The sequence below is a fragment of the Falco naumanni genome, chromosome 2 (assembly GCF_017639655.2).
Source record: "Falco naumanni isolate bFalNau1 chromosome 2, bFalNau1.pat, whole genome shotgun sequence".
Lineage (NCBI taxonomy): Eukaryota > Metazoa > Chordata > Aves > Falconiformes > Falconidae > Falco > Falco naumanni.
Genome location: NC_054055.1, coordinates 8,363,910 through 8,385,073, shown reverse-complemented (window position 1 = coordinate 8,385,073; position 21,164 = coordinate 8,363,910). Strand labels below are relative to the sequence as shown.

At 41.2% G+C, this 21,164-nt stretch overlaps 1 protein-coding gene across 9 annotated transcripts in view; it reads right to left on the bottom strand.

Annotated features, from left to right (window-relative positions):
• Window positions 1-21,164, bottom strand: part of DLG2 (discs large MAGUK scaffold protein 2) — a 1,042,746-nt gene that overhangs the window by 871,361 nt on the left and 150,221 nt on the right. For 2 of the 9 annotated variants that reach the window (XM_040583250.1, XM_040583252.1), the window contains exons 1-2: window positions 18,112-18,618; window positions 6,395-6,469 (exon numbers count right to left, since the gene is read on the bottom strand). The exons of the other annotated variants lie outside the window; for them this stretch is intronic. In XM_040583250.1, coding sequence (XP_040439184.1) covers window positions 6,395-6,469; window positions 18,112-18,141 — 105 coding nt within the window. In that variant the 5' untranslated portion in view covers window positions 18,142-18,618. Of the gene's footprint in view, window positions 1-6,394; window positions 6,470-18,111; window positions 18,619-21,164 lie in introns of those variants that run through there. 9 annotated transcript variants of the gene reach the window in all.

Below are 21,164 nucleotides of genomic sequence, written 5' to 3'. Positions count from 1 at the left end.
TTTTAAAATAGTGTCCAGAAGAGTATTAAGTTTTGTTTAAAATTTTCACTCATAAAACTCATGAGCTGCAATGATTTTAAGTAGTTGAATCTAGATTTGTTTTTCTATAAAAGTTTACCTTGAAGTAATTGGTGTCATAAAGATTAATACCAAGCTTCAACTTAAAGAAAATTTCTATAACCAAGTTAGAAATATTTTAAGTTATGCACTGCTACACTTCTGTGACTGGGACTGCTTTAGAATCATCCTGGTGATTTCCATAAAACAAATAAAGCAATAAAGACAGCAAATATCCTATACATAATGTCTGCTTAATAAGATTACTCACTGTAAATAACTCATGCCAAACATTTCCTGATGATGTCAAGCAGCTACGTGGGTCAATCTGCAGGTGATGGGTTTGTACAACTTAATGTTTATCATACTAATTTTTTACTTGAATTGTCACCTTACCTTAAGGTTTTTTGAGCTGGTTTTGCAATTGTGAAACCCCTCCCTTGTTTCAGTGGGATCACATGAACTGAAACAGGAGGAAGGACCGCATATGTCATAAAATAAGTATATAACTATATATAGATATATATATCATTGTCAAGGGTCTATTAGCATTTTAAAAAATCTTCTCCCCCCTTTCTTCCCTACTCTTTGATGAAACAGTGGAGTAACTGGCTTCTTTTGCCCTATTTCTCTCAAAATTTGCTCCTGAGCCCTGCTGTTAACACACACTCTGCTAGCCTCTGCCTCTGTCTATCCAAGCATGAAGCGTTTGCTGCCCTGCTGGGATGTGCTGTGGTTTGCTGCTAATCCAACACTACCTTAGTCTAGCTGGAACTTTCCCCACTGAATCCTTAAATCAGATTACAGGAGAGATGTTGCAGCTCTCCGGCACCTTGAGCTACAGCCAACAGCAATAGGAACAGCATGTCTTTCCCCAGGGAAGGCTGGGGAGGGGTGGTGTAAGTGAGAAGGAAGCATCAGAGAGCTGTCCGAAGGGAAGGGGGATTTACGTGGCTGTTCTAAAAAGCAGCTCCGTAGCTGGCAGTCGGTGGCAGGCTCAGCAGCACAGGGTGCAGGCAGCCTTTTTAAAAGCTAAAGATGTGGAGAGTCAACTGTCTTGAGTGCTGGGCAAGGAGGGGTACGGGAGGCTTTGGAATGAAGACCTGCAGGAATATAGCAACCCAGCAGAAACATGCAAGGCGTTACTTTAATACCTCCTTTAAAAATAAAGCTGAGGTTTAGCATTAAAAATTTTCCATTACCATCAGCACCAAGGTGAAAGATAGAAGAACAGAGCATTGTATTAATAGCTCAGTTTTCAAATATTTCACGTTAGCCACAAAAAAACATTCCCCACCACCCGGATTGTCTGTGGAATTTATTAGCCAACCAGGTTTTAACAGAAAAAGACTTAAAGCTTAGAAAAAGAGAGAAAGAGCCCCTGCAAAAGGCACTTTCTGGAGTGCAGAGCTATTTTTTTATTTTATAGAGCACATCCACACAGGAGAGGAAGGGACATCGTTACCAGGCACAAAGCAAAGTCCTGGGAGAGAGCGGAGTCTAGCCAAACAGAGCCATTTATTTGGTTTGTGTTTAAAGAGAGCAAGATTTATTTCAGAAACAATTCTTCCAGGCTCATAGCCTTTAAACACAAAGCAGAATATGCATGTTTCAATGTGTTTCTGCCTGTCTCCACTGCACAAAATCATGTCAGAACATTCTTGCATAAAGAACAACCACCAGAACTAACATGCAGTCATTTTCCAAAAGTATGGATTTCTTTAAAACAGCTGCAAAGTGAGTCTGAATACCAAAACCTTGATTAGTTTGAACCAGGAATGTTTATGGGTTCGCTCCCAGATCAAACTAAATTCAGATATTGTGCAGGGCATTAGTGCATTCCTGTCCTTCCAGTGTTCCAAATGAACTGGGAAAAGAGAAAGCCAGAGTAACTTTATCATCTATGCACTGATGTATCCCACATAAACAGAGCGATAATATCCTGCACGTGTATGTAGGTTCAAAGAGGAGTGACTTTTGCTCTTTTTGTGTTATGGATGTAGGTAAATCGAGGGGCAGAAAGACTGAAGGGTCAGCTGCAAAGCAGGCTGGCAGCCAAAACTTGCACTAAATTTCCACAGAACGTGGCACCTATGTAAAGGTGTAGCCTGTGAGCTATTGCAGCATGCACAGCTGCTGGATCTCCCCTGTGAGGACCCTTGCTTAGGTTCTCCTACCCTTGAAGTCACTGTCCCCTTCTTCACATCGCGGGGACAGCTGAGGCTGAATGAGGCTCTGCTCAGGGCACGCACCACATCCTTTTGCCTTTTGTGCCCATGCCCTTTACTACTCTCTCTTGCTGCTTCTCAGCTGCAGATGACTCCCCAAAAGGGGATCTTTCAGTGGAAGGGGCCCAGGACAGCGGGCCTAGGAGCTCCGCTGAGATTGCAGCAGGGAAAAGCAGAGGGATCCCATTAATGCTGCAGGGTGAGATAAGGTGAATGTTTGTGCTGAATGCCAAGCTCAAGAAAAGCTGTCAACGGTGCCGGAAGAAAAGACAGCCCCAAATGTTTTTGCAACGCAGGTGCAGCCTCTGATACTTCATTATCTTTGCATAATGGGGATCTAGCTAGTGAGCCACCCCAGCGACAGGAAGGTTTAGTATGCTAAAAAGCAGTACAGTGAACTCCTTTTGGAGTATTTTATAAGCAAACACTACAAATCCTTCGGAAGACATGACTAAAAGTGCAAGTGCAGACAAAGCCACCCTTAGGTAATTCCCTTGATTAAAACTCTCAGACTTCAAATGAATCTAATTAAGGACATTGTGAAGGCAGTATTCACTTATGTCCTCTTTTGCAGATGGTGAGTTGCCAAACAGAATTGAGAATCTTAATTGCAAGAATCATCAGCAAATTCAAAAAGGATGGTAAATTAGGGACTGCAAAAGTCAGACTGTTACATAACAGCCATGCTGCCAGCGCTCCTGGTTCTTGCATTAGATGGGAAAGGCACACCCAAGAGAGGACACCGTGCTTTTTCTAAAAACTGCTGGGAAGGGAGAGTAAAACCTAGCCCAGACTCATGCCATCCCGAGTGAGAGCCAGCAAAACTGATGAAAGAGGATATCCTTTCTCCCAGATTGTTTTTCCTTTAGTATTTGACAGTGTTTCCTATGTCACTGTTTAGAGGCATCTGAATGCCCGCTATGATCACCTAATAGAGTTGTCACAACTGGCCACATCCCTGCTCTTTTTTTTTTTAATCTTTCAAGCTTTTCATAGCAGGCAATATGCTTTGATGCATCACTGGAAATTTTCATCTCATTAATCAGCTATCAAAATGCTGACATTTCACAGATATTCTTCTCAGATAAAAGCAAGGCAGTTAAAAGATACTTCTGAAATCAGATGGAGAAAAACATTGACTACCTAGATGTTCATTTCCGTCTGTTTTAATTTCCCCCAACTGTCTGCATTAGTCTCCCAAGAAAAGAAATCTACTGAAGTAGGGTAAAAAATGCTTATAAATATCTGATAGATAGAGTAGGCAGAAAAATCTGTTTGGCTGCATAGAAAATGGTTTGATAAAAAGAAGCAGGAGGTACTTGGGAATTACAACTTATTTGTTTGGTAGTGCTGAGCTCCTTCACTATGTTCAACTTTTATAATCAAGCAAAATATAGATGGAAGCAAGCTCCAAGCAGGCAATTACCTCAAGGACCACATATTATACTCTACAATCAAAAAACATAGCAGCTAAGTGTACAGCTGAACTGTATTCTAATGGTAAGTTGGGTTTTTTTTCTCCATGGAATCATCAAATGGGTCGGGTTGGAAAAGACCTTTAAACATCTGCTCTGCCATGGGCAGGGACACTTTCCACTAGATCAGGTGGTTCAAAGCCTCATCTAACCTGACCTTGAACATTTCCAGTGATGGGACATCTACAGCTTCTCTGGGCAACCTGTGCCAGTGTTTCACCACCCTCATCATAAAAAAATTTCTTCCTTCTGTCCAACGTAAACCTACCATCTTTCAGTTTAAAACCATTACCCCTTGTCCTATTGTAGCTGGTCCTATTAAAAAGTCTCTCTCCATCTTTCTCATAAGCTCCCTTTAAATATTGAAAGGCTGCAGTAAGATCTCCCTGGAGCCTTCTCTTCTCCAGGGTGGATAACCCCAACTCTCTCAGCCTGTCTTCACAGGAGAGGTGCTCCACCCCTCTGATCATTTTTGTGTCGCTCCTCTGGATCCACTCCAACAGGTCCATGTCCTTCCTGCACTGAGAACTCCAGAGCTGAATGCAGTACTCCAGGTGGGGTCTCACCAGAGCAGAGTAGAGGGGCACAATCACCTTTCTCAGCCTGCTGGCCAGGCTTCTTTAGATGCATCACAGGATACAGTTGCCTCTCTGGTCTGCATGTGCATATTGCCATCTCATGTCCAATTTTTTATCCACCAGTATCTCCAAGCCTTTCTCCTCAGGGATGCTCTTAATCCATTCATCCCACAGTCTGTACTGATAGTGGTGATTCTCTTGACCCAGGTGCCAAACCTTGCACTTGGCCTTGTTGAACTTCATGAGGTTCACACAAGCTCACTCCTCCAGCCTCTTAAGGTCCCCTCTAGATAACTCCCTTTCCCTTTAGTGTATCAACCACACCACTCAGCTTGGTGGCATCCGAAAATTTGCTGAGGGTGCAGGCAGTCCCACTACGCTGTTGGTTAAGATATTAACTAGTATTAGTCCCAGAACCAGTTTCCACTCTAACAGTTTAAAAATTACACTTCTTGCAGTTATTCTGACTTTAGACCAATTCTAGTCCTAACAAAGACAACAAAGCTCCATCCTCAGTTTACCATTTTTTGAGACAAGACAGAAGTTTGCAAGATAGCAGGTCTATAGATATTACCTATGCATGCATAACCTGGCATAACAAGAGACAAATAATGCTCACGCCAAATGCTTTTATTTTTGTTGGTTTAAGAAACAGATATCCTAAAACATTAAAGCCACTATCTGAAAATTCAGGTCTTGGTGTTAGTGGAAATCATTGAGTGCAACTCTTTGTGACTCACTACAAATGCCCAGCACACTTCCATTTCTCAAAGTACCACACTACCGTGTTTGTGCTCATGCTGCAACACCTTTTAATATAAACAAAAACCAAGACTACATCGCAATGTCAATCCAAAGGCTCTGAGAACGGAAACTAATAATTAAGAAGAGTTAGTTACTGGATTAGATCCTCACCCGGCAAAAAACTGTTTAGCTCAACTGTTCAATCAATACTTGTAAATGAGTCTATTTTAATACAGACCAACAATGATATAATTAATTTTAGCATATTATAAGGACAACCAAAACCACAGTGTTTACAATCACTTGCAAGATTAACAGGAGACCAAGGGAGAGTGAAAACTTGAATTTGTTTCTCATTCATATACTCATAAAAGGTGACAAGTTGATAGCTGTGGACCAACATCATGCTGTGGTCCAGAGCCACATAAAATGTCAACTCAATCCTGCCAGCTCCTCAGCTGAGATAAATCATCACAGCTCTATTTTTCAGCCCTCTTAACTTCCAGCATCCAAGGATTTGGCTCTATCCACAATGTATGTTCAGACAAGTTATAAATCAATGCATTGTCAACTTGACCGCAGTTTCTTTTTTCTCTTCAAATATTACTATGTCTTTGATAGTTAAAAGCAAATCTCACTGAAGTCATCTAATTGGCAAGAGGAAGAAAGCATTTACAAAGGTCATTTCCTATAAACACAGCAGATTAAAGTTCACTCGCTGCCCATCATCCCAAACGTTGCCGTTACCTACACCGGGCAAATTTTCCCAGATATGGAATCATCAATCTTTCTTTCTTCCTGAGAATGTGAAAAAGAAAGATGCCTCTCCTCCTCACTGTGTCACCACCTGGGTCTGGGAACAGCCTGGTGCTTTAAGCATCAGCTGTTTCTGGCAGACCCTGCAGCAGCTTATGAATGAATTTCCATAAACTGTGTCCACGACCAGGCAAAACTAGCAGGCTCCAGTCATCGCACTCAGCGGGAGCCCAGAGTTACAGCCATCGACAGCAGCTCCAGACTTCTCTGAGCTGGACACCACCAAGAACCAGACCATGCTTGCCACTTATCCCCATTGCCCCATGTGGAATGAAATACATTCCTGAAGAGCCTGAACTTCTGCAGAAGCCCTGCTAAGCCACTACCCAACATTTCAACAGCTCCTGATTCCCAAGGAGTTTGGTCTGACCTTAGGACTCATTCCTGTTCTTTCCCAAGTGCACCGAGTATGGAAATTCTACCAACAGGGCTGCTCCAAACACAGAGACCTACCATTCAGTCTCTAAAATCTTTGTATTAAAAGGCTCAAACTTACAGTAGAGTGCTGAATGGGTATCCAGGCAGGTGTTTCGACTGAGCATTTGTGGGATGGGCATCTGCCATGGCTTTGCTGCAAATAAGTGAAAATTGCATTATACACAACACAGTACGCGCTGCAGTCGCTACGCACAGCAGGCTCCATTCCAGATGGAGCACCTAGGAGTTTGCTAGTGTTCATTACACCTCACAAAGTCATTTTCCACTGCCACATATGAAAAAAAAATATCTGCACTTCTCAGGACCAGAAGGCCTCAACAGTTACCCATTAATTTTGCTTTGAAGTTCTTAGTTATGTGGGTGAACATATCCTTCATCTGCTCTGAACCCCAAGCACATGCCATCTGGCTTTCCCCCATCCTGGAGTATTCAGAGAATAGCAGAGCTTTAGGCAGGAGGTAGAGATTGGCTTCCTCCACCACCACCACCACCCCCCCCCCCATTTCACGACAGGCTGCATTTTTCCATTATGTCCTCTTTGAACCAGTGATAGCTGCAGCCTGGATCACCCCAGGGCTATTTTCCAGAAGTCTTTCCCAAATTTGTAGGGTATGTTTCTTTGCTGAGCTGAACACTCTGCTTGCTCTCCAGGATTGGCCAGATGTGGAGCAAGTACCCAAGGCTCCTGCAGTTCCCTGAAACTTTGTTCCACGTGGCAGTGCAAGATGCAATCATCAGGCCTTCGGGCTGATCTTCCTGCAATTGCCCTCGAATTTGTGGTGATTCAATTACATTTTAGCAAAGGTTTGGAGCCCATCAGAGTGAATTGCACAGCAGATTGGGTCAGAGTCCCTGAAGAAGAGTTCAGAATAAATTCTGGTGTCTGCCACCGTTACTCTCAGCATTTCATGTAAGAGTCAAACGATTATTTAGCTCCTTGAATTGGAGGGCTCTTGTAATCATGCCTGTTCCCAAAGCTGGAAATAATGTGGAGGGAAAAAAAAAAAAAAAAAGCTTCCTACCTTTTATTTTCATTTAAGCCAGATATATCAGAACCAACTGCATTACACCTTTCTTTTCCCCATGCTGAGAGCAAAGGAGAGCAACCTCTGCAAACACTAGTGATCAAGGCTTCACACAATTTTCAATTTTGAGTCTGATTTAGGAATATTAACTAACAAAGTGCTATTAGTGCTTTGTTCTTTATCTCCAAAATGTAAATATTTGTAAAGCATTGCAATACTAAATACTTTTGTAAGTTAAAAAAAAAAAAAAAAAAAGGAAAAACTGTGTATATCCGTTTCAGCTTTATATTCCCCAGACCTTAAAAAACTGGTTATCTTTTATATTTTCACTTAGACAGCTTTAAGGAATATTCAGAAAAACAGCTAGCAAGCAAGAAGCATTGTACCTTTAGATGAAAGTTTAGAAAGTCTTGCTTAAAAGGATTTGAAAAAGTCACTGCTATCATGGCAGCGATATCCTGTGGTTGTGTGTTACCTCCTGTAAGGAAGGGATGAATGCAACAGCAAACTATGTAATCCTATCAGAATAAAAAAAAAAAAAAAAAAACAAACCAAAAACTATAAATTGATTTTGATCAAAAGACTGCAGTGGTAATTATTTTTTCCTTTCTTTAACAATTGTATGTCTTCAGTCTTTAATCCCAGGCAAGATAAAGGCAAGAAAATGACCAATTTGCTTTGAATAGGAAACATTTTCCTGACTGAAAAGCCTGATCTTACAAACTCAGGTAACCATGTATAACACGTTTGTCAGGAGGCTCCTCAAGAAGACTCCTCACTTTCTTAAAAATGATATATCTCCAACGTAAAAGCTCCAGATCTCATAGCAGGAGGGGCTAACCCTCTGCAAGTATTCTTGACTTTGAGATTCACACCAAAACTGCCCCAAGGCCCAGGATCATGTGAGACACGCTGCATATTCCAAGGCTGGAAAGATGGAGGTAATTTTTATTTAATTACTCCATAATTAAATTGCTTGTAGGCAGCAGTTCTCCAGAGATCCCAATTTCTCAGCACAAGGGCTGGGCTGATCATGCATCTGGGCTGTAGGGTGACTGGCAGCTTGGACCTTCACAGCTGGATAGTTGAATTACTGCGCTGATAATACGACATTGCACCGATACTGTCTGAGAAGTACATGTAGTTCAAGGGCAAGGACTGAACACTTTTGTCCTACAGGTTTTTGGGGATTTGGGGTCGGATTTATTTTTCTTTTTAATTACAGTTGATTTCTTATTTGAATGATCGCTACTTTTTGCACTGTTGTATAAAATGCAACATTTTTCATACCTGTCATAACTTACACCTTCACCTAGCTGAAACAGTTCTAAGAAATAAGGTTGTATATCAACTGCTGGTAATGCTTTTCTTTATAAAAGATTCTTTTTTTTGAAAAAAAAAAAATCAGCCAAAAACTCCAACAAGTTGCACCTAGAGACATCAACTAAAAAAAAAAAATCACCTAAAAGGTCAACACTACATAAAGTATTCTGCAAGCACTGACAATACTAGTAAGCATTGGACTGTAAAAGGAATTAATTCCATTTGATTATTACTGCTAACATTTTCCCCAGCTTAGAAGTTTGGTGAGCTTAAGGACTGTAGACCCTGCTCCACCACTACACTGAAAAGTGATGGAAATCTATCATTTGAAATCATCTTTCTTCAGACAGCCTTCAAGGGAGGACAGAATTACCTGTAGTTTACTTTTCATGTTTACTAATGTTTATATGCAAAAAGAACATGTCTTGCCTTACTCTTTGCAAGAATATGTTCCAATAAGCATTGTCCATCTGAAATGGAAACAGAGAGGCTGTTTTTCCTTAGCTTATGAATGAGTGATTTCCACAGCCTTGTTTTACTCCCTTTCCTTGAGGATGCCCAGCCTCCTGCACTAAGCTTCACCCTTGAGGCAGCTCCAATGTAGTGATAGACACAGCTATCCAGGCGTAGGCTTTATCACAGCTTCATGCAATCAAAGCCTTCAAAATATGCAATAAGATCTTCAGCTTGTGTAATTTTGGTATAAGGAGACCTTGGGACAAAAAAAAAAAAAAATAATGCCATCCTCAGCGCTGAATTCAGCACCAGTCACAGCTTCTTTTCTGGGTTGATGCTTTTAGTCCTTCAGAAATTGCATAACAATAATACAGTCAGGAAGCAATGAAGCGATGACCAAAGTCACAGAGTTGCTAACCTCCTAGTCAGTTAGAGAGAGTTCAATTCGTTCTCTGGAGGCACTGTTACGTGTAATCTCCAAACCAATAGGTTTATCAAGCATCAAGAAATGCGGACCTCATAGGTAACCAGGAAACAGAGAAGCACCAACTTCAGAAGTCAAAACCAAGGCTGCCAGCCCTTCAGAGTCTTTGCACAACATCTACCTTCCCAGCATGCAACCTTTAAGCCAGCTTCTTTCCTGCCTGCTTTTCTCAGTCAGGTATTGAAATAACTGACTGCTATTAGCCCTGGTTAGAAGCATCAGTATAAGGTATCCTGCAGATACGTTAATATTATGCAGAGCAGTAGCATCAATGTCCACTGCAATATTGCAGTGGGAAATACTGCACCTTGAATATTGAATGAGAAGGTGAGAGCTTTGTGGCATTGCACAAGAGAGGATTCAGGTGGCAGAGACACAGCTGCACATCAGCACGCTCTGGGTAAGACTGCAAGGAAGGACTCCTCTTTTGTGTTGTGTGGTCAACCATAGTGACTGCTAAGGGTGTTTGGAGGACTTTAAGTGTGAGTACGTATAGCTTATTGCCATTTTCTCATAGGCAGGGAGAGATTATATATGTATATATATATATTCAATACCAAATTTGGATGGCCAAATATTGTCTGAAGTGACTGTGGCTGCAGACACACTTGGAGGCAGATTTTAGCTCTGCAGGAAGATGGCACAAAATCCAGAGAGGCTGTTTAGGAATATTTTATCTGCTAAAGGTTCAGGGCTCACTGAATTGGAGCACTCTTTCAGATCTGCCTTAATATTCTTTCTCAGAGAAGATATTGGTGATCAGTGTCAAAAGCAGTTACAGGTGGGATTCCATTTGTATCCTTTAGAACGGCCAAGAGGGCGGCTTGCAAATTATATACAAGTCCTTGCATGAGGTTTCCAGTAGCAAAAGAGTTGGCTGAAGTCCATATTTACGTATGTATGTATGTAAGTATGAAGAACATACTTAGCTACTCCTACACTTCCTTGCAATTTATCTTCTCTGAGGCAGACAATTCTCTGGAGAAATGAAAATTATATATCTCAACTAGAGGTCTCAGGCTGGGTAAAATATAATCATGTACTGGCCATACCTGTGACCTAATGATTCATTCATAAATGACCATCCCCTTCTTCTCGACTGCACACATCCTCTCATTTTGCAGAAGTCTTGCATCAGGTGAAGGGGGACAGAAGAAAATTTGTGTGGTAGTAGCAAACAGACTAACCCACCAAAGAAATACATGTTTATGTTGAGGCTGCATGCCAGGAGACACATCATTTGCACTTTTAGGGGCCTATGGGACCTTGCAAATAATCCGTCAGGTCGGCTCTGGTTATGTGAAATGTATAAAAATGCAGGTCACCTTGGCACTAGGAAATTATCCTCACACCTCCAACCAGGCCCCTTGAATATTGGAGAAGGGTCCTGCTAAGGATGTATAGCTCTGCCATCATTCAGCAGCACTATCATTAAGTGAGCCAGGATCAGGCTCTCTGGTTTTCTTTTTCTGGCTGAGTATCTTCCACCTTTCCTTACATCTGCAGCTCTCCACTGCTGCGCACTAGTATTAAGCCCCAACCATATCTGCCTGAGCAGTTAATTGAACATTTTCTCAGTTTATAGAGCTGTTCATAGATTTATGAAACAAATCACCCTTCTCCTTTCACAGTTAAAACCAACCTCCATAAAGACATCTCCCTAAGATCAGCAAATTATAATCTAATGAAATCTATTGAAAATTTCAGTTGCACTAAACAAGGTCAATGCTTGGAAGAAACGAAACGTCACTCAGAAATGGAGATCAAAGTAATTCTTTTCCGCTCCTGCTGCTGCCATAGAGACCAAGGGAGGGGGACGAGGGGGAAGAAGAGATTTAACAGACTTAATTCTTCCTGAAATTTATAATTAACTACAAGGGAAAAGGGACAATTACCATATTTCTAAAGAATAAAGGAGAAAAAAGTTGAGCTTTTGACAAGATATAATTACAAGACATTACATATGCAGCGCGCATTGGTTTGTTCTGTGTAATTTTCTTGAGACTCCCCCCCACAAATGTTTTTTTTTTTCCAGAAAAGACAACATGTGTCTCATCAGTTTACATTCATAATGTTTGAAATCCAAAAGCTAGAGGCTTACAATAATTGTTCCAAAATTTAACATTGGTAAATAAAGATTTGAAATAAATACTTAGATACACTCCCCATCTGTCAAACATCTCTAAGTATGTTCTCCAGCTAAGAGAAATGGGAATCAATGAAAAGGATCTTCCCACTCTTCTAAGACTGTGCAGTTTAGCTAGCGGCCAGCCCATAGTCATCGAAGATGTCCTCAAGTACCACTTCAGAAGAGAGTTTACTAAATCACATGTAAATTGCATGGATTCAGCACTATTACACTTTTAGGGTCTGGCAGGAAAACACCACAGTTTGAAGTGCTCATCAGCACCTAATAATGACTATAGAAAAAAAGATCTTGATTTTAGCTAAATGTGAATCTCTGGAGGGAAAATCATTATGTTTCCTTTGTCTCAGGTTTGTTATAGCCAGGAAATTCAGCACAAAAAATGTAGCTATGCAGTTTATGATTTCAAACTGTAATGATTCAAAGCCTGAAGTCTTGCAAAGAAAAAACAACAAATGCTGCCCAGATCTATTAACAACGTGTGGGCACATAGAAATGTGGTTATTTTTTTTTTTTGTTTCAAATCCAGCTAAATTTAAATCGGGTCCTCATGTAGCATAGCTCTCTACAGCTCTGCTGGTTTTAGGAAGGCTATAATAGTCTACAACACCTGAGGCATGGGTTCAACCTCAATATTTATACCTAGCTTTATAATTTCCTTATTTTGAGACTGACTTTACAGCCCCCCAGACACATACAGCTGATCTTGTGTCCCACAAAACAAATTGAACCTCATTCTCTGAGTAGATAACTTCTTAAAACTCTATATTGAGGTTTTTTTCAGATTAACACAATATAAGGGGGGATGGGACAATAAAGACCCATTTTCTTCAGTAAAGCCTATTATTTCAGCATAAATAAGTATTTTAAGTGTGACCTATTTGCACTGGCATCAGGCCACCGTAATCAATAATCCAACTTAACTTCATAGTGGATTCACCTCTGCAAAGTAAGACCAACAGCTGGCATACAGTGTGCAGACCTGGTCACCCCCTGCAGCCGATGACCTGATCTGATTTACCACCCTGCCCTTCTGAGAGCATCTTGGGACTGGTTTTGCTGCTGCTCTAAATTAGAGAGGCTGGAACAGTAAGGTCACTCCAGTGGTGCCACTTCCACATTTTTCTATTCTTCAGCCAGATTCTAAAACCACCCTTGAAATCAGGGTTGGCACTGAGAGCCAGCTGTGTTGGCTAAATACTGAATGAGGGTCTCCCTCTCGCTTGAGGAATCCACAGTATCCTACTGGGACACAAGGCCAGCCCCTACCTTTCCCAAGGATGGCACACTATCGAGAGGGATTTATAACGGTACGCTTAATGTGGACTGGTAGTTTCAAAGTCAACTAGCCAAGCCACAGCTACTCCTCACTCACAATCCCAGAGATGCTACTGAGGAGGGTGAGCTCTGAATTTTGCCTTGTCTTCCATGTTGGGACTGTGGGAAAAGGAGAGCTAATGCTGACAAAAGAACAAGGTGCAAATTTTACAGCTCTTCTCTGCTTTAGTTAGTCTTAACTTCATGCTGCAAAGTGGCATGATAGTGTGTGGAGTGGGAGAGACCTACAGAAGAGTCACACCACACCCAGGGGTCTAAGCCAGATGTTGGTCCCGCACTTGACCACAGTGGCTTCTCATTTTCCATGATCGCTGCACATATTGAGACTTCTGCTTACGCATCTGTCATAGTTTTGCCTTAAGTGCATACAGTGGTGTCCCCTGCACCAAATATACTGCCAGATGAGCAGAAGAAAATAGGATAGACAGATGGTACTGGCTCCTGGCAAACTTGCCAGTCAGAATTGTACACGTTCAGCCTTGGTATGGGCTAACAGCATGAACAAGCACATCATCCTGCTTCCCAGCGCCATTACAAACCAGGTGCTTTTTTTTTCCCTTCCATCTTTATTTCATTCTTTTAAACACTTGAACTAAATCTTTAGAAAAGGTGCTGGACAGACAGCCATGAAATGTGAGATATTGTTAATTTACCAAACTTGACTAACACATACTTAAATAAATAAAAAGCTAAAACCAAAACACCAAACTTCTTCACTAATGGAATGAACTGAGTCTTTCATTAACTCTAAAAAAAACCCACCACCAAAACACAAACAAACAAGCTACATCTACAAGATCATTTTTCCCATTCACATGAATAATCATATTTACATTTAACTGTCTCTTCCTACATTGGCCAGCGGCAATGGAACCTGGGTAGTGAGTGATCTGGCTTAAACCACTACAGAGTTAAGTGGAAGCTGGCAACAAGAATCTCTAAGAAGGAACAACTGTTGCAGAATTTTCAATATTTTGATTTTGATGGACATTTATTTTTGTAGCTAACAAAACTTAAGAGACCAAGCTGGGCATTCTCCCTGGGTCTGAGGGTGGCCAGTTCTCTGGTTTACAAGCTGGAGGACACTGAACTTGGGAGCCCTGCAAATAACGGCAGGTGGGTTAGGTTTGGTGAATAAATGAGGATTATTTCATTTGGTGTCAAGTCTTTGTGTATTTCTTTGCAAGCTCTTCTCAGAACACAGAAGCTTTCAGGTGATAGAACCCGGGATTTAAAGCAAATCTCAAAATATCGCTTCCAAACAGAAGAAGAGGTGACGCCAGGGGCAAACAACATGGACAGTTCTTAGGGCCATAACAAATGTTAAGGATAATAAAACATTAGACTGGATTGCTCAGGAAGTTTTAAAATCTTTATTCAAGGAGAAGGTCTTTAGCTAGCCCTGCTTGTGACAGAGGTACCACATTTAAAAGAGGGAGATTAAAATATATTTAAAAAAAAAGAAAAAGGAAAAGAAAAACTGATTTTAATTTCCCTTCATTGGTCTTGTGGGTTTTAAAACTTTAGAGTTTCCACTGCTGAGCTCTCCTTTGTAGCAACAAGGGCCAGAAAGCTTTTGAGTTGGTCTGGTGGTTTTGGGGTTTTTTTTCTAGGAAAAGCTGATCATCTTTTCTAAGCCACCTGACACCAAGAACTCAGGGTTTCAGTGAAGCAGCCCCTGTTATATTGAGCCTTGTCAGGCAACACAGAGCTATCTATTTTCTTTTTCAGCAGAAGCAGCTACTGTTGTATTCATAATTCTGTAAAAGGCAGAAGGATGGAAGAAGAGCCCACAGCTAGGGGAGAGGACAGCATGTGGCCTCTGACTCTTGGGAGGCACAGTGGGAATGTTCTTCCTTTTCAAAAACTCCTGGTGCTCCCGCTGAGGTGGAGTCTTGACCTAAGCTTTTATTTATACTGAATTCTTCCTAATGATAAAATAATTCCACAAATAACATGTTTTATGTGACAGTAAAAGAAAGAAGCTATGCTGGAAACATGATCGATCAAAATAAACTAGGAGACCATAAGTAGTCCTCCTTGACTGATTCAGCGTTTCCCAAGTCCTGGGTTCAGAAATGCATGGAAACATCGAGGAAATAAAAAAGGAGAGGAAGAATTTGTACAAATTAATGCCTTAAATCTTTCTAAAACATAGCTTACATTTTGGCTGAAAAAATAATGTCAGTAGCATTTAAGATTTGGCAAGGTACATCGGAAATTAATTTTATTAGATGGCATCTTTCACCATACAGATCCAAAGCAGGGTCTTCAGATCCATTGTACGTAATCTACAAGGGCATATTCACTCCACCACCACATCTATGTCATTTTCTACGGACTGGAAATACTGAAAATTCAAGAGTAAATTTAATGACTACATGTTAAAAATGTCAACTTTTTTAAATGTTCACATTTTGTAGTTTAAATAGCATTCATCTTTTCCTCCCTTTTGACTTTTTATAAGATCTGAAGAATAAAACTGATGTATTTACTCGCTCTTGACATTAAGATCCACTTTTCCAAGAATGACAATGGCAATTATTTGAGCAAATCAGACAAATGGATATTCAAATAAGGATAATTATCACATCTTAGGGCAAAACTGATCATACGCTGCTCTGCAGAATTCATACTTATTGAAATTAATTTTTGAAAATCTCAGATGTTCTGAAAAAAGTCTGCTTTTATTGTATTGGTGACAATTGGCATAAACAGATGCTATAAAATTTTTTTAAGTTTAAAGGGAGTAGATTTACTCCAATGCATAATAAAGCATGTAAGAGTAGATCAATCAATACAATAAAACATCACTGGTGCAGCTGGTTAAATATGGTACCAAACAAGATGAGGAAATCAGCTGTAGTTCATCTGGCTTCAAGCCTTTGCAAGATGAAAGTGTTCTGAAACTAGATTTTTGCCATTATTCAGCTCAATTACATATGATGATATGGTCTTCCCATACGCATCCAAATAGCAGGTCACCTACAATTGACAATCCTATCTCATTGCAACATCAAAGTTGGCAGGAAAGACTGAATATCTGGAGCTGAATATCTGAAGCTCATACGCTTGACTTTCCGATCATTTCAGCCATTTAGCGGTGGATTCAAGAGACAGAAAAGCTGGAAGGAAAAATACTGCGTGTCGATGGCGTTGAGAGCCCTGCTCAGAGCAACAGCAGTGAGGTGATGGTGAGCCTACATTTGTCATTGCCCAGAAGGCCCTGGGAAAAGGTTACAGTGGAAACTTCCATCACCATTGCATAAAATAAATAAAGCAGTGTCTCCAGATATATATATAAAAAAGCACCGGGCCATGTTCTTCTCCCAGTTGTACCATCTTAAAAGTAGACTTACTCCGCTGTCCCATCCGGTTACTACACACCTCCTTGCCAAACTCTCACCGCCAAGGATGGCTGCAGTTGCAGGTCCCCACTGCACCACCGGACATCCAGAAGTAAGTCTGACTGCAGCTTTGTTATTCAACCTTCCTGCTTATTTTCAATTGGAAAGCAACATCTGGGAGTGTGAATCAGATGTTTAGCATGATCCTGCAGCTTTGTTCAGCGGTGCTGCACCACCGCTTATAAGCGCTTTGCATTGACATTGCATCAATGGGCACCCGCAGGCACCTCTGCGCTGCTCCAGGGCAGGTTAAGGATGTAGTCTCAGATTCAGCATGGTTTGTGGGAGCAGAAGGACCTGAAAAGAACAGGAGGTAAATGAGGCCACAGAATCTGTGGCCTCATTCACCTCCTGTTCTTTCCCCATATGGGTTTCTCCACCAGCAAGATGGGAACGACAGCTCACATCTGTTTCTGCAGCTCCACTGCGCTCCCTGCTCTTTTGCGGCAGCCACCCACCACCCTTTGCTCAGCCCATGGGTGCCTGGGGGTTCTCCTTCTGCCCTTCTCTGTATCATGAAGGGGGGACCTCATTTTGCATGGCCCTGACACAAAAAAAACAGCAGTGCTAACCATTGGTTTGCCTTACCATTTACGCAGCCATCAGGTGTTGTGGCTACCCCAGACATTTTGCAAGTCCCATGGAAATGCTGCAAGTCATCAACAATAAACCAGAACAGAAAGCAACTGTGCTGAACCCCAATGCCTGAGCTTCCCCTAATAACTGCTTCTTATAAATATTATCACCATGTGCAAACGCAGTTGGAAACACGCAGTGAGCCGCCTGCCCTGTAGCAACAGGGAGGGAGTTCCCCAATTATCTCCCTGTCATCTAACATTAAGTTGGTTTGCTAAGTTTGAGGACATCTCAAGGAATTGTTCAGTTTATCCCTAACCTAGATCTTTAAGCCGGGAAGCGTTCTTAACCCTAAATCCTGCCGGTGGTGTTGTGAGTAAAAAAATGTTTACATGCACGTTTGGAAAGAATTATTGAGAAGCACCGTTCCCAAACAGCCAGGATAGATCTAACACCAGGACAAGAGTGCTGAATTGGGACCAAAGTATTCTTATTTTTTCAGGCCTAGAGATGCAAAAGTAAGCTATGTTTTTCCCCCCAAAAAGCCACAATAAGCCACAAGAAACTTGCATCTCTCCAATCAGAAACATCATGACTACCTAAACTACATCTGATTGGCCTCTTTAAAATCCCAGGACCCATATAATGCCCCCTTTTTTTTCATATTCTTTAGTTTACAGAATAAACTGATAAACTGAGAAAATATGTGCATTATACCACGTATTCTGGAAGTGCTCTAGTAGCTAGAGATATTAATAGACACAAGCATAGGCTAAGATAAAATATGAAATAATTTTCCTTTTGCTAGTAAAAATAAGTAAATTACATATCATTTAGGAAGTGATATAGAGACGAACTGCATAATCCACAGAAAAAGAGAACAAAATGCTCATTGAAGCAAAGCTTATTTATCACTTTATCTTGCAACATGACACAGTACATGCTCAAATCTATTTAATTACAGGAACAGAAAAATAGCAGAGAAATATGTACACATAACAGCAACGTTTCCAGTCCTACCTTGGTCGTGACAATGCACAGACAATCCATTCTGTAAATCTCCACAGGAATGTATGTAAATCATAAAAACAAATCAGCAAGGGTGAGGAAAGGCTTTTGAACAGCATGAACAGAACCGGAGGCTTGAATCTGCACAGCCTGCTTTTCCAAGTGGGGCCCTCATAAGAAACTCGAGTCCTCCTCCACAATGCTAAAGGCAGTCATGATGCTCACAGGGATCAGTAAACCCACTAGAAATCGTCTCAAGCAAAACTTCCAGGTGGCTTATCAGGCTTGATTGCTGCATTGTTCAATCTGTGATCAAAATATTCTGTTGAATGGTATACAGCCTTCTAAAGGGGAAGATGAGAACCACAACAAGCACAAAAGAGCAAAAAGCATCACATTTCAGCCCTGGCTCTGGTTTCACAATTCTGATCTGCTGTTTCAGTATACCCATAAGATTTCCTTTGCCAAGTCTCTCTCTCTCCTCTCCCCCCCCCTCCTTCTCTCTCAGTCTCTCTCCCTCTCGCTCTCTCCTTCCCTGTCTTTTTTTTTTCCTCTCCCCCCTTTCGCTCGCTGTCTCCCTCCTCTTTTCTACTAACTCCAAGCAAGCACAACACACACAACTATCAGGCCCATCTATCAAAGCGCTGTCACTTCCCTGCCAAAACAACTGCTTTGGCTTGTAAGGATTTTTATTAAGAGCATGATTCCTACAAACACTTATTGCTTGAAGTGCATGATTGAAACATTAAGGTGTGCGCGAGAGCTCATGCGTCACATTTACAATCCCTCAGAATTGCCAGGTCACATTCGGATTCAGGAAGTGAATATGAATAACAGCTGGATAAGGCGAACTTTCAGAAAGTGTAACAGAAAATAATCAGTCGGGGGAAAAAAAGGGAATTGCATATTTACACATGCACGCAGGTCTGTGAAGCACAACAGTGATATAATTAGTTTACCATCCACAGAAAAAATACAAACAAACCACATTATATGCATTATTCAAAGCTGCAGAGGGGCATCTTTTTCCCCCCATTTATGAAAAATACATCAAAGTTTTAGCTAAAAGAAAGCACCTTCAACAACGGAGCTTAAAAACTCCTTAAGTTCTCTCCCAAACTTTCTCTGCATCTTTGACTGATCCACAGACTTAATCAATTTATCCCGTGTTCTACAGACTAGCCCCCAAAGCCCTACCTTTCTTGCAGTGATGCTGGTGCAGAGCTTGCCTTTCAGGTGTCTTACATGAATCATTCTGAGTTAGAAAGCTCGCTGTCAGCTCTTAAAGTCTTCCCTCTCTTACAGATAGAGGAAGAGAGAGCGAGAGAAGAAAGAGGGAGGGAGAAAGAAAGAGACACAGAAGGGGAATGATATGTAAAATGAAAGCTCTGGCCAAAGAGAGAGGAAAATCAATGCTCCTATTCACTGGAAAAAAAAAATACAGCCAACTGGACTGTTGACAGCAACAAGAGGAAACGTCTAGACACCCATACATTACAATTCACCTTTTCAACACACTGGACAGCACAATTCCCCCTGGGTGCTTTGCTGAGGATCCCTCATTCTCACTTAGAGCTAAAATATGTTTTCAATAAAATAAGACTTTCCAAGAAAATAAAAGGATATTTAAAGTCATCTCTCTTCCATAAATTACTCAGGTTATAACCCTAATATTCTTGTGATTGCTAAAGCAGCAAGAGGCTCAGTAAATGACACACATGATTTTGCCAAAATGAGGTCACTGCTACCAAAGTTACAAAATCCATAGTGAATCAGATATGTGGTCAGAGAGCAACCAACCCTCCCCCAACTGTTAAAGTCTTGGTGGATACAACATGTTAAAGAGAAAGTCTCCAGAGCACTTACGACTGCATCTAAAACTAACTCACTCTGAGCAACCACATGTGCACAAAACAAACCTGATTTGTGTTTACAGGCTGCACTGGGACCTGCACATTTTCTCCCTGCTGAGGTTTAGTCCAGTAGCCAAGCAGTCAGACAAGTACATTAAACTATAAATTATCTGAAACAGAAAACTTTCAAACATCCTCGAAGCAAGAACCAATTAACCATCTTCTTAAGAGCAATTAACCCATTCAGGTTGTCTAACCTAAGTCACACTTGTGTTCTAAGCACAGTAGGGTAAAAGGGAATTCAGTCAGCTCTAAAATCAGGAGATATTTTAACACTTGGATGTAAAGCATCCAACACTTTGCTCCCTTCCAATTGGTAGATTCAAGCTGATCTAGTAAGGTGTGAAATATTTCCATACATATAATTACCTAATGACTTGGCTGTAAAATTTCATACCATACTTGAAACTGGCATATGGAGATGTATTTTGAAATTGGGCTCCAAGCGCATGATCTGTAAATGCTTTTACTTACAAGTAACTATACTCCTGTGAGACGGTCCCACTGAATTCAGGATCGTCTTAACAGCTTATATGAAAAACAGAGGGTCTGACCCCTTTGAGGCCCTTTATGTGAACAACATAACTCATGTGTGTGTCTCACAAAATCAGGCTCCATCAGTGTACATGAAAGTTCCTTCTGCACTCCTCCAACTTTTGACTGTCACCTCCTTCCATAAAATGCAACAACGAGCCTGGAACAGGGCAGGATTGGCACGTGTGCTCCCCAAGCTTAGTGCATCGCTGAGCAGCATGCTCCCTGAAATAACACCGCCTACTTCTTACTCTCAGGATCTCTTGTAGCCCCAGACAGAGGAGACCCATGCTCCTGGGGACACGGGGCACAGCTCCATCCTTCTAGGTACTTGTTTTGGTTTCCAGTGCTCCTAGTCTTGCCTTCTAACACACATTGATCGATGACTTGACAAAGGCAAGGCTGCAGCATTGGGACAGATGACTCCCAATGGGTCTCCAGTGTTTCTCCAAAGGATACAGTTCCTCATTTTCATTACAAACGACTCATCCCAAACCCAAACAAGGATAGAATTCCTCATTTTCATTACAACTCATCCCAAACCCAAAAGAGAGACTGGGCTGCTTCATTTTGTTCCTCCAAAGAGATACTTTTTCCATTCATTTTTTATCTGCAAGT